The 12,889-nt window shown below is 66.9% G+C and overlaps 1 protein-coding gene across 2 annotated transcripts in view; it reads left to right on the top strand.

Moving 5' to 3' along the window:
• PKD1 (polycystin 1, transient receptor potential channel interacting) overlaps nucleotides 1-12,889 on the top strand; it is a 38,924-nt gene that overhangs the window by 17,891 nt on the left and 8,144 nt on the right. For both annotated transcript variants that reach the window (XM_069571011.1, XM_069571010.1), the window contains exons 11-26: nucleotides 62-817; nucleotides 1,565-1,696; nucleotides 1,910-2,085; nucleotides 2,270-2,400; nucleotides 2,930-6,543; nucleotides 6,724-6,873; nucleotides 7,766-7,909; nucleotides 7,990-8,269; nucleotides 8,336-8,549; nucleotides 8,634-8,805; nucleotides 8,890-9,042; nucleotides 9,649-9,793; nucleotides 9,901-10,521; nucleotides 10,751-10,907; nucleotides 11,002-11,254; nucleotides 11,335-11,530. In XM_069571011.1, coding sequence (XP_069427112.1) covers nucleotides 62-817; nucleotides 1,565-1,696; nucleotides 1,910-2,085; nucleotides 2,270-2,400; nucleotides 2,930-6,543; nucleotides 6,724-6,873; nucleotides 7,766-7,909; nucleotides 7,990-8,269; nucleotides 8,336-8,549; nucleotides 8,634-8,805; nucleotides 8,890-9,042; nucleotides 9,649-9,793; nucleotides 9,901-10,521; nucleotides 10,751-10,907; nucleotides 11,002-11,254; nucleotides 11,335-11,530 — 7,294 coding nt within the window. The remainder of the gene's footprint in view (nucleotides 1-61; nucleotides 818-1,564; nucleotides 1,697-1,909; nucleotides 2,086-2,269; nucleotides 2,401-2,929; nucleotides 6,544-6,723; nucleotides 6,874-7,765; nucleotides 7,910-7,989; nucleotides 8,270-8,335; nucleotides 8,550-8,633; nucleotides 8,806-8,889; nucleotides 9,043-9,648; nucleotides 9,794-9,900; nucleotides 10,522-10,750; nucleotides 10,908-11,001; nucleotides 11,255-11,334; nucleotides 11,531-12,889) is intronic.

The following is a 12,889-nucleotide window of genomic DNA, read 5'->3' as shown; positions in this document are numbered from 1 at the left end:
GTGACTTGGTGCCCCCTCCCATGTTGAGGACGCGACCCGGCCCTGCCGCCCTCTCCCACAGGTCCCCTTCCACGGTCAGGACGTCACCCTGCTCCCCGGCGACCTCATCAGCTTGCAGCACGACGCGGGGCCGGGCGCCCTCCTGCGCTGCCCCCCAGCACTCAGCTTCCCAGGCTCTGAGGCTCCGTACTTCTCTGCCAATGCCTCAGCCTGGCTTGCCCGCCTGCCTGCCCAGCTGGAGGCGGCCCCAGCTGGCCCCGCCTGCGCCCTGCGGTTGCTGGCTGCCACGGAGCGGCTCACCCCTCTGCTGGGCCTGGGCCCCAACCCGGGGCTGCGGCGGCCGGGGCGCTATGAGGTCAGGGCCACGGTGGGCAATGGTGTATCCAGGCACAACCTGACCTGCAGCTTCGACGTCCTCTCCCCAGTGGCCGGGCTTCGGGCCATCTACCCGGCCCCGCAGGATGGCCGCCTCTACGTGCCCACCAGTGGCTCTGCCCTGGTGCTGCAGGTGGACTCGGGCGCCAACGCCACCGCCGAGGCCCGCTGGCCTGGGGGCAATGCCAGCGCACCCTTCGAGGCTGCCTGCCCGGCCGCTGTGGCTGCCCTGGCACCTGTCTGCGCCCAGGAGACCAACGGCAGCCTGTTTTCCATGCTGATGCTGTCTGGGCTCCGTGAGGGTGAGCACGAGGTGGAGGTGGTGGTGGAGAACGGTGCCGGCCGGGCCAACCTCAGCCTGCTGGTGACGGCGGAGGAGCCCATCCGTGGGCTCCGTGCCACGCCCAGCCCCGAGGCCCGCGTGCTGCAGGGTGTCCTGGTGGTGAGTTGGGTCCCTGCCCCCCTGAGATGCGGCTCCCCGTGGAGGGCCACCCATCCCCAGCCTGGAGCGTGCCTGGCCGCTGGGACACTGGGCCTGGTGTTGGGTCCTGGGTAGGCTCCTGTGGGTGGCCCTGTGCGCAGATGGCTCGTCCATCCCCAAGTGACGGGAGAGTCACCTCTGGAACAGTTGTTCTGAAAACGCTTCTTTCTCCCATGCTTCCTGAGCCTGCTGTTGAGCTCTTCACCTGCCTCTGACCACCCTCTTCCTGGGTGTGTTTTGAGACCCCCACTGGGGTCTCACCAGACGAAGTGAGCCCTTTCTAAGGCTGGGGCACTGCCACCCGGCCAATGTCAGGCCACTCCCGTCCTCTGGGTGCCCGTCTCACACACAGGCCATTGCACAGTTGTGTCCCATCTTCCTTGCTTACACCTGTCAGGTGACGCAGGGGAGCGTCCAGAACCACGAGGCCGTGGAGACACGCGTGCCTCCCGAGTGGGAGCCCGGGATGGGGGCACAGGCCGTGGTGGGTTGGCCTCTAGTCTTGGGCACTGGGCCTCTGAGGTGCAGAGAGGTTGGTGTGTGGCCAGGCCTGGGCTCAGCCCTGCACAGTGTGACCTCCATGACCGAAAGGGAAGCCCACAGACAGCCTTGTCCAGGCGGGTGGACCTGAGCTGGGGGCAGCATCCATCCCCCAGGGATCCTGGCCTGGGGCAGGTCACGGCCAGCTCACATGGTGCCCTTCTGCAGAGGTATAGTCCTGTGGTGGAGGCCGGCTCGGATGTGGTCTTCCGCTGGACCATCGACGACAAACAGTCCCTGACCTTCCACAACGTGGTCTTCAACGTCATCTACCAGAGCGCAGCCGTCTTCAAGCTCTCGGTGGGCGGGGGTCTCAGGCACGGGGGCGGGGCTCTCTGGCGCAGGGGTGGGCGGGGCGCGGGGCGGAGCTGTGCCTTGCTCACCTATGCCTTCTGCTCCGCTCTGCTCCCAAGGTCCCCGTGGCCCCGGTGGGTGAGGGCGGGCCTTGGGGGGCTCTGTCCATAGCGCCTCGCGGCTGGCAGGCAGCCTGCTTACTGCTGCCTGTGTCCACAGCTGACAGCCTCCAACCATGTGAGCAGCGCCAGCGCGCACTTCAACGTCACCGTGGAGCCGATGCACCGGATGCGGGGCCTGCGCGTGTCGGCAGTGCCGCCGGTTCTGGCCCCCAATGCCTCGCTGGCGCTGGCCGCCCACGTGCTGGTGGACTCGGCAGTAGAGGTGGCCTTCCTGTGAGTGCGGCATCTCCCCCAGCCCCACCTCCCTTCCAGGATGTGCTGGGGACGCGGGCCCTTCGGAGGGTGCCGCAGCAGGGCGGTGGTTCCCAGGAAGGGGGCTGTAGCCAGGCCAGTGGGCACTGCAGGGGCTCAGCGGGCCCTCCCCAGGCTGCTCACTGCCTGCTCCCTGCCCTGGCAGATGGATGTTCGGGGATGGGGAGCAGGCAGTCGGCCAGTTCAAGCCTCCGTACGAGTCCTTCGAGGTCCCAGACCCCACGGTGGCCCAGGTGCTGGTGGAGCACAACACCTCGCACGTCTACACCACCCCAGGTGAGGGCCGGCGGCTCGGGCGCTCTGCCTGGGGCAGCACCTCCCTGGGGGTGCTCCCCGGGTCCTGCCTCCAGAGCACAGCTGGGGCTGATGGCCTGGGGCCCCTACTAGCATGGAGAATGGAGGTGAGGGGGGACTGGACCTCAGAGACCCGTGATGCGAGTCTACTGGCCAGAAACAGACCCCTTCCATCCCTCCCGCCCCATTCCTGAGCCTTTTCTGGGGGAGAAGGGGAGATCCTCGTAAGTCGCTTCTGAAGTCCCAGAAGCCTCACACGGAAGTGTGAACAGCCCTGTGATCCTGGCCCTGCTCCCGCCCGTCACCCAAGGGCATTTGCACCCGAGTTCCCCTTCACCTCCTTCTGCCTCACCCCATGTGGAAAGCATGTGGCCGAGGGCCGCCTGTATTCACACTTTGCCTGGGGCCCTTTTGCCCCACGGCCGTGCCCACAGCCTGGGGCCGGGGGTGGGTTGCGAGCAGGGTGGCAGCGCTGGCTCAGCCACATACTCGCTTGGGGCCTATCCACCAGGTGAGTACAGCCTGACCCTCCTTGTGTCCACCGCCTTCGAGAACCTGACGCAGCAGGTGCCTGTCAGTGTGCGTGCCGCCCTGCCCGCCGTGGCCGTGGCCGTGGGCAGCCAGGTCCTGGTGGCTGGCCAGCCCGTCGCCTTCTTCCCACGCCCGCTTCCGTCGCCGGGCGGTGTCCTCTACACGTGGGACTTCGGGGACGGCTCCCCAGCTGTCACCCAGCCCCAGCCAGAGGTCAACCACACGTTTGCCTCGAGGGGCATGTACCATGTCCGCCTGGAGGTCAACAACACGGTAAGCCACGTGGTGGCAGGCATCAGCGTCCGTGTCTTCGAGGAGCTCCGAGGCCTGACGGTGAGTGTGAGCTCCGCCGTGGAGCAGGGTGTGCCTGTGGTGGTCAGCGCTGCCCTGGATTCCGGCGACAACGTCACATGGACTTTCGACATGGGGGATGGCACAGTGCTCATGGGCCCCGAGGCCACAGTGGAGCATGTGTACCGGCAGGCGCAGAACTGCACGGTGACGGTGGGCGCATCCAGCCCCGCCGGCCACCTGGCCCGCAGCCTGCCCGTGCACGTGTTCGTCCTGGAGGTGCTGTGGATCGACCCGGTGGCCTGCATCGCCTCCCAGCTGCATGCCCGGCTCACAGCCCATGTCACCGGGGACCCTGCCCACTACGTCTTTGACTGGACCTTCGGGGACGGCTCACCCAACGTCAGCATCCAGGGGGACCCGACCGTGACGCACAGCTTTATGAATAGTGGCACGTTCCCGCTGGCGCTGGTGCTGTCAAGCCGCGTGAACAGAGCACACTACTTCAGCAGCGTCTGCGTGGAGCCCGTGCTGGGCAACGTCACCCTTCAGCCGGAGAGGCAGTTCGTGCGGCTCGGGGACGAGGTCCGCTTGGTGGCCCACGCCTGGCCCCCCTTCCCCTACCGCTACACCTGGGACTTCGGCACTGAGGATGCCGCTGCCCGCGTCGGGGGCCCCGAGGCCACGTTCACCTACCAGCTCGCCGGCTCCTACCTCGTGACAGTCACCGCGGCCAACAACATCTCGGCCGCCAATGACTCGGCGCTGGTGGAGGTGCAGGAGCCCGTGGAGGTCACAGGCATCAGTGTCAACAGCTCCCACGCTCTGGAGCTGCAGCAGCCCTACCTGTTCTCCGCTCTGGGCCGCGGGCACCCCGCCAGCTTCCTGTGGGAGCTGGGGGACGGCAGGCAGCTGCAGGGCCCCACAGTCACTCATGCCTACAGCAGCACAGGCTGCTTCCGAGTCAGGGTGGCCGGCTGGAACGAGGTGAGCCGGGGCGAGGCCCGGCTGGACGTGACAGTGCAGCAGCGCGTGCGGGGGCTCAGCGTGAACGCCAGCCGCACGGTGGTGCCCCTCAATGGCAGCGTGAGCTTCAGCACCGCGCTGGAGGCCGGCAGCGACGTGCGCTACTGCTGGGTCCTCTGTGACCGCTGCACGCCCATCCCCGGGGGCCCCACCATCTCTTACACCTTCCGCTCTGTGGGCACCTTTAACATCATCGTCACAGCTGAGAACGAGGTGGGCGCTGCCCAAGACAGCATCTTCGTCTACGTCCTGCAGCACATTGAGGGGCTACAGGTGGTGGGCGGCGGCTGCTGCTTCCCCACCAACCGCACACTGCAGCTGCAGGCTGTGGTGCGGGATGGCACCAACATCTCCTACAGCTGGGCCGCTCAGCGCGATGGCGGCCCCTCCTTGGCCGGCAGCGGCAAAGCCTTCTCGCTCACAGTGCTTGAGGCTGGCACCTACCATGTCCAGCTGCGGGCCACCAACATGCTGGGCAGCGCCTCAGCCAACTGCACGGTGGACTTCGTGGAGCCGGTGGGGTGGCTGGCCGTCACTGCCTCCCCGAACCCAGCTGCTGTCAACACAAGCGTCACCCTCTGGGCCGAGCTGGCTGGGGGCAGCAGTGTCAGTTACAGCTGGTCCCTGGAGGAGGGGCTGCGCTGGGAGACCCAGGAGCCATCTACCACCCTCAGCTTCCCCAGCCCCGGCCTGTGCCTGGTCACAGTCGTGGCCGAGAACCAGCTGGGCTCAGCCAATGCCAGTGTGGAGGTGGTCGTGCAGGTGCCCGTCAGTGGCCTCAGTATCCATGCCAGGGAATTGGATGGCGGCTTTGTGGTGGCCGGTTCCACGGTGCCCTTCTGGGGGCAGCTGGCCGCAGGCACCGACGTGAGCTGGCGCTGGGCTATGCCAGGTGGCAGCAGGCAGGGCCAGCACGTCACCGTGGTCCTCCCTGACCCTGGCCCAGTCTCGGTCCAGCTCAATGCCTCCAACGCGGTCAGCTGGGTTATGGCCACGCACAACCTCACGGTGCAGGAGCCCATTGTGAGCCTGGTGCTGTGGGCCAGCAGGAAGGTGGTGGAGCCCGGGCAGCCGGTGCACTTTCAGATCTTGCTGGCCGCTGGCTCGGCCGTCCGCTTCTTCCTTCAGGTCAGCGGGGGCGGCCTCGAGGTGCTGCCCGTGCCCCACTTCTCCCGCAGCTTCCCCCGGGTCGGGGACTACACAGTGAGCGTGCACGCTGAGAACCGCGTGAGCCGGGCACAGGCCCAGGTGCGCGTCTCGGTGCTGGAGGCCGTGGGTGGGCTGCAGGTGCCCGACTGCTGCGGGCCGGCCATCGCCACAGGCGCAGAGCGGAACTTCAGCGCCCGTGTGCAGCGGGGCTCCCGCGTCGCCTACGCCTGGTACTTCTCACTGCAGAAGGTGCAGGGAGACTCGCTGGTCATCCTGTCGGGCCGCGACGTCACCTACACTCCCGTGGCCGCAGGGCTGCTGGAGATCCACGTTCGTGCCTTCAACGAGCTGGGCGGCGTGAACCGCACGCTGCTGGTGGAGGTGCAGGACGCCATCCAGCATGTGGCGCTGCGCGGCCCCCGCTGCTTCGCCAACCGCTCTGCCCACTTCGAGGCGGCCACCAGCCCCAGTGCCCGGCGCGTATCCTACCGCTGGGACTTCGGGGACGGGGCCCCGGCAGAGGACACAGAGGTGCCCTGGGCGGCACACTCCTACTTGCAGCCTGGGGACTACCCCGTGCAGGTGAACGCCTCCAACCTGGTGAGCTTCTTTGTGGCGCAGGCCACGGTCACTGTCCACGTGCTGGCCTGCAGGGAGCCCGAAGTGGATGTGGCCCTGCCCCCACAGGTGCTCATGCGGCGTTCCCAGCGCAACTACCTGGAGGCCCACGTGGACCTGCGGGACTGTGTCACCTACCAGACCGAGTATCGCTGGGAGGTGTACCGCGCCACCAGCTGCCAGCGGTCTGGGCGCGCGGCCCGGGTGGCCCTGCCCGGTGTGGACATGAGCCGGCCCCAGCTGGTGGTGCCACGGCTCGCGCTGCCCGTGGGCCACTACTGCTTTGTGTTCGTGGTGTCCTTTGGGGACACCCCGCTGGCCCGGAGCATCCAGGCCAACGTAACAGTGGCCCCCGAACGTCTAGTGCCCATCGTGGAGGGCGGCTCCTCCCGTGTGTGGTCAGACTCTCAGGACCTGGTGCTGGACGGGAGCAAGTCCTACGACCCCAACCTGGAGGATGGCGACCAGACGCCCCTCAGCTTCCACTGGGCCTGTGTGGCCGCGACGCAGGTCAGCCACGGGGGCACGCGCCCTGCCCGCCCTGCTCGGGTCTGCATGACGAGCCCGGCAGGCCTGGGCTCCGAGTGCCAGGGGGGTGTTGGACCGCGGTCGGGGGTAGGGGGTCTTGCTGCCGCAGGCCAGAGCGGCTCTGGGGTCTCACCCCCCACCCCGCCCCGATACGGGCTGCAGAGCGAGACCGGCGGGTGTGTGCTGAACTTCGGGCCCCGCGGGAGCAGCGTGGTCACCATCCCTCGGGAGCGCCTGCGCGCCGGTGTGGAGTACACCTTCAACCTGACCGTGTGGAAGGCTGGCCGCAAGGAGGAGGTCACCAGCCAGACGGTGGGTGCTGCCGCGGCCCAGCCTTGAAGAGCCCTTGGCCCTGGGATGGGCGTGGCTGGTGAGGCAGAGCCCACACAGTGCCCAGCTCCCGTTCCTAAGGGGTTTTTTTACGTTTTGGGGGTTTTTGGAAGACATCGGTGTTGAGTTATTACTCCTTTCGATGCTGTTTCTGTTTAATGAGACGGCCGTCGGCTTGGCTTTCCCCCCAGAAAGGCCATAGAGGCGTAGGAAGCCTCGAGGCACAGTCCTAGGCGTCTCCTCCCGGCACGTGGGGGCCCCTCCCGGCACGGGGAGGCCTGGCCTCGCGTGCGTGGAGCGCTCTGCCTCCTTGAGCGCAGCACCCCACCAGCTGTGGCAGCAGCCGGTGCACCAGGCCCTGCTGGTGCCCGGGATGGGGTGCATCCCCCGTGCCAGGGGCTGCCAGGCCTCTGCCCGGAGGGGTTCCTGCCTAGAGGGGCCATCTGGGGTTGTGTGCCAGGGACCCCCCAGAGTGCACAGCAGCAGGGGGCTTGGACGGAGCCACACCTGGCTCGCTGTCGTCCCGCACAGATGCGTGCACTCGCTCACGCCTTCTTGCCTCTGCTTCTCCATCCACTTGTGTCTGCGCCCCTGTCGGGGGCCCTGGGGGCTGCAGAAAACAAGCCCTCGTGGTCTGTGCTCCTCGAATCCCCTCCCCCAGCCTGGGAGTCACAAAACCACACAGAGTCCTGGGTGAGAGCTGGGCCTGAGAGGAGCCTTGGCAGGTGGAGCCGGCAGGGGCAGAGGCACAGGCACAGGAGGGCTGGGGCATGACAGGGTCTGCTGCTGCCCTCCGCCCGGGCAGATGGGAGGGTCTGGCGTCGCAAGCAGAGCCCATGCGGGTGGCAGGCCCCCTCACCCCACCGGCTTCCAGGTGCTGGTCCGCAGCGGCCGGGTGCCCATTGTGTCCCTGGAATGCGTGTCCTGCAAGGCGCAGGCGGTGTACGCAGTGAGCCGCAGCTCCTACGTGTACCTGGAGGGCCGCTGTGACAACTGCGACGGGGGCCCGGAGCGCGGGGTGAGTGGGAATGGGCTGGGGGCGCTGGGTGGTCCTGGGGAGACCCTCCCCTGAGCACTGTGGCCTCCGTTCCCCCTCAGCTGTGGGCTGCGCGCAGCTTCAGCAACGAGACGCTGGTGCTGGACGCAACAACCACGTCCACGGGTGGTGCGGGCATGCGGCTGGTGGTGCGGCGGGGCGTGCTGCGCGACGGCGAGGGCTACACCTTCACGCTGACCGTGCTGGGCCGCTCGGGCCAGGAGCAGGGCTGCGCCTCCATCCGCCTGGCGCCCAACCGCCCGCCGCGGGGCGGCTCCTGCCGCCTCTTCCCATTGGAGGACGTGCGGGCACTCACTACCAAGCTGCACTTTGAGTGTGTGGGTGAGTACGGCTGGCCGCGGGGCGGGTGGGCTGGGTGGGGAACCCGCTGACGCCCTGGGCCCACAGGCTGGCAGGACGCGGAGGATGCAGGTGCGCCGCTGGTGTACGCCCTGCAGCTGCGGCGCTGCCGCCAGGGCCACTGCGAGGAGTTCTGCGTCTACAAGGGCAGCCTTGCCTCCTACGGGGCCGTGCTGCCGCCCGGCTTTGCGCCCCACTTCATGGTGGGCCTGGCTGTGCTGGTGCAGGACCAGCTGGGGGCCGCCGTGGTCGCCCTGAACAGGTGAGCCGGTGCCCACAGAGCCAGCCAGCCAGCCAAGGGGCAGGAGAGGGCCCAGCCCTGTTCACGCCCCGCCTCTGCCCCTAGGTCTTTGACCATCACCCTGCCAGACCCCCCCGGGGACCCTGCCGACGGCCCCCCAGACCTCACGGACTGGCTGCATAGCCTGGCGGGGAGCACGCTGCCGGGGCTGCTGCGGCAGGCTGACCCCCAGCATGTCATGGAGTACTCACTGGCGCTCATCGCTGTGCTCAATGAGGTGGGCACGATCCCCACAGGTCCCAGGAAGCCCCCTTTGCTGGTGTCCGGCCAGCGCTGCCCACTGACAGCCCTGTGCCCGCAGTACGAGCAGGCCCTGCCCGTACTGGCGGAGCCAGACCCCAGGCAGGAGCTGCGCGCCCAGATACGCAAGAACATCACAGAGACATTGGTGTCCCTGCGGGTCAACACAGTGGACGACATCCAGCAGGTGGCAGCCGCGCTGGCCCAGTGCACGGTAGGGTGGACCCAGCCCCATGGCAGCCCAGCCCCCCCCACCCCGAGAGCTCCCTCCTCAGCCAAGCCTGCACGGCTGCATGCCCCCCAGGGCGGCCCCCGGGGCTCTGGGCACAAGGAGCACTGGGGTGGGGTGCGGAGTGGAGATGCTGTTCTGTGCCCCCCTGGGCCTGTGGTCCCCTCCCTGTTGCCCAGGAGTCGACGGCCAGGCTGGGCTGGGCTCCATTCTGATGGGGGCATGGTGCCAGGGGAGGCCAGTGGCTGCTGCTGAGGCCTCAGGAGGGCAGTGCAGGGTCTCTGCGTTGGCCGTGACCACCATCTGCTCTGTAGCTGGCTCAGCCGTGTGAGGGGCCGGGATGGCTAGTGGGGCCACGTTACCTTGAACTTGGCCTACATGTGAGGAAGGGTCACTGAGGGGCTCCCAGGAGAGAGACTGGGGGCAGAGGTGTGTTCAGCGTGGATTCTGCAGAATGCAGCGGGAAGGGTGCTTCGAATCGGCCGGAGGAGGCGGGGAGGCCCCTGCAGCAGCTGCGCTAGGGGCAGGGTGAGCGGGGTGAGCCCCACCTGGCCTGGCCAGCCGGCTGGACACGGTGCGGGCGCCCTGCAGGTGCCCAGCCGGGAGCTCGTATGCCGCTCGTGCCTGAAGAAGACGCTGCACAGGCTGGAGGACATGATGCGCATCCTGCAGGCGGAGACCGCCACAGGCGCGGGGACGCCCACCTCCATCGCAGACAGCATCCTCAACATCACAGGTGCACCGCCCCTGCCGACCTCGGACCCCCCACACCCCTCCCCTCACTTGTTTCCCCCGACTTGCCTCCCCTCACTTGCCTCCCCCCACCTCCTCTCCCGCCCACAGGTGACCTCATCCACGTGGCCAGCTCGGACGTGCAGGGCCCACAGCCCTCGGAGCTGGGGGCGGAGCCGCCCTCACTCCTGGTGGCGTCCAGGGCCTACCAGCTCTCGTCTGCCCTCGTGGGCATTCTCACGCGCTCCCGCGTGCTCAACGAGGAGCCCCTGACGCTGGCGGGCGAGGAGATCCTGGCGCAGGGCAAGCGCTCGGACCCGCGGAGCCTGCTGTGCCAGGGTGACGCCCCAGGCCCTGGCTGCCACTTTTCCATCCCCGAGGCCTTTAGCGCGGCCCTGCCCAACCTCAGCGATGTGGTGCAGCTCATCCTGCTCGTGGACTCCAACCCCTTCCCCTTTGGCTACATCAGCAACTACACCGTCTCCACCAAGGTGGCCTCCATGGCCTTTCAGACGCAGGCCGGCGCCCAGATCCCCATCAGGCAGCTCGCCTCAGAGCGCGCCATCACTGTGAAGGTGCCCAACAACTCGGACCAGGCCGCCCAGGGCCAGCACGTCTCTGCCGGTTCCGCCGTCATCCAGCCCCGGGCCTCGGTCAGCGTCGTGGTCACTCCTGAGAACAGCAACCCCGAGGCGGGGCTGCACCTGCAGCTCACCTTCACGGTGCTGGATGGTGCGTGGCTGGCGGGGCCCTTGGTGGGCGGCCTCCTCTCTCGGCCCAGCCCGTGTGGGGCTGCAGGGTGGCCAGCTAAACCGGCGTTTCTCACGGGCACCCCCAACTTGCGGTCTATGTCCTGCTTCATGAGGCTCTAGGGGCCCGGCCGGAGGGCCATGGGTGGGCTCCCAGGGCATGTGGGCTGCCTGGACAGGGATCTGAGCCTGCCCGTGCCGCCCGCCCACAGAACAGTACTTGCCGGACGAGCCCGAGCCCTTCCTGGCCGCCTACCTGCACTCGGAGCCCTGGCCCAACGAGCACAACTGCTCAGCCAGCAAGAGGATCAGCCTGGAGGCCCTGGCGGGCGGAGACCACAGGCCCTACACCTTCTTCCTCGCCCCGGGGTGCGCGCGCACCGGGCCTCAGAGGGCGGGCTCCCTGCGGTGGGAGTGGCCGGGTGGGTGGGGCGGGGCCTGGCTGTGACACGCCCCCCTCCAGGTCCCGAGACTCGGGCGCGAGCTACCACCTGAACCTGAGCAGCCACTTCCGCTGGTCGGCGCTGGCGGTGTCCGTGGGTCTGTACACGTCGCTCTGTCAGTACTTCAGCGAGGAGCACATGGCGTGGCGCACGGAGGGGCTGGCGCCGCTGGAGGAGACCTCGCCCCGCGAGGCCGTCTGCCTCACCCGCCACCTCACCGCCTTCGGCGCCAGCCTCTTCGTGCCCGCCAGCCGCGTCGAGTTCACCTTCCCTGTGAGTGGCGCCGCACCCAGACGGAGGGGAGCCCGGCGCCATGGTGCGCGGCCTCGGGGCTGACGGGCCTGTCTCCCTAGGAGTCGGCCTCCGGCGTCAACCACGTCGTCCTGCTGACCTGCGCCGTGTGCCTGCTGACCTACGCAGTCATGGCCGTGATCCTGCGGAAGCTGGACCAGCTGGACATCCGCCGGGTCCGCGCCATCCCGTTCTGCGGGAAGGGGGGCCGCTTCAAGTACGAGATCCTGGTCAAGACTGGCTGGGGCCGGGGCTCAGGTGAGGGGCTTCCAGCAGGGCAGGTCCACATGCAGTGGCCTGTGGGCATGCAGTCCCACTGGCACGCACAGGCGGGCAGGACCAGCCGAACCATCAACTGTGTGGTGGTTTAGTCACTAAGTGGCCCCACGGTCTGTAGCCTGCCATGGGATTCTCCAGGCAAGAATACTGGAGTGGGTTGCCATTCCCTTCTCCTGGGGATCTTCCCCACCCAGGGATAGACCTGGGTCTCCTACATTGCAGGCAGATTCTTTACTGTTTGAGCCCCCAGGGAAGCGCATCTATCCGTATGGGAGGTGATTACTAAATGGTAGCGGGTGGTCTGGGTGAAAAAATTGTTTTCACAATGTCGCTAGCTCTCTGACCATCAGTTACAGCCATCAGAGAAGCAGCTTGGCGTGGGGTCAGTACTGCGTGTTGGACGCTGAGATCAGGCATCTTGTTTCTCTGTGGGAAACTGAGCGAGTAGTCTGAGCGGTGTTCCCGTCAGTGAGCGCTGCCTTAGGGGCGTCCTTGTGTTTTGGCCAGAGGTCATTTTACTGTCCATGTCGTCCTTGCTCCTGCTGTGAAGCACCTCTGAGAGCTCATCGCACGTGAAGAAGCATTTGCCGTATTGGTTGCTCTGCGGTGTCTTCATCCTTTTTGTTGCAACCAGTGTCCTCGCTCATGTCGGCCACTCATTGCCACTGGCGGCGTTTTTAGGGCCTGGGGCAGCAGCAGGAGCCGTACAGTTGGCTGGGTCTTCAGTTGCGTGTTTGCCTTTGATTCAAAGTGCACTTTTTCGGTACCGGTTTTCATCTCTTTGTTGTGCTTTCGTCTTTATCACCAGGTTCCCTCTCTTATTAGGAAAGTGTTTGTTTTCTTAAGGTTTTGTGTGTTTATCCTGAAGCTGCCCCAGGTCTCCGTTGCTGTGTGGGCTTTCTCTAGAGGCGCGGGCGCTCCTCTCTAGCTGTGGAGCACGGGCTCCCGGTGCTGATTCAATACTGTGGCTCACGGGCTCTAGAGCCCAGGCTTCATCACTGAGGCGCTCGGGCCGAGTTGTCCCACCGCGTAGTGGAATCTTCTGGGACCAGGGATCAAACTTATGTCCCCTTCATTGCAAGGCAGATTTTTACCACTGGACTGCCAAGGAAGTCCAGGGAAATTTTCATCTTTGATGTTTTTTTCTGTTCCTCTCTATGACATTCATAGAGTGTCGTGTGGGTTTATTGTGGCCGACACGGGGCGAGACCACTGTGTGCTTCTTGGTTGGAGTGAGACGGGTGCGTGGGGGCTGGTCAGCAGCAGGCTCTGGAAGGGGCGGTGCCACCAGTGGCCACTTCGTGGTTGGTGTGAGACAGGTGGGCGGTAACTGGTCAG

This window comes from Ovis canadensis, chromosome 24 (assembly GCF_042477335.2).
Source record: "Ovis canadensis isolate MfBH-ARS-UI-01 breed Bighorn chromosome 24, ARS-UI_OviCan_v2, whole genome shotgun sequence".
Classification (NCBI taxonomy): Eukaryota; Metazoa; Chordata; class Mammalia; order Artiodactyla; family Bovidae; genus Ovis; species Ovis canadensis.
This window is presented reverse-complemented; position numbering and strand designations above follow the sequence as displayed.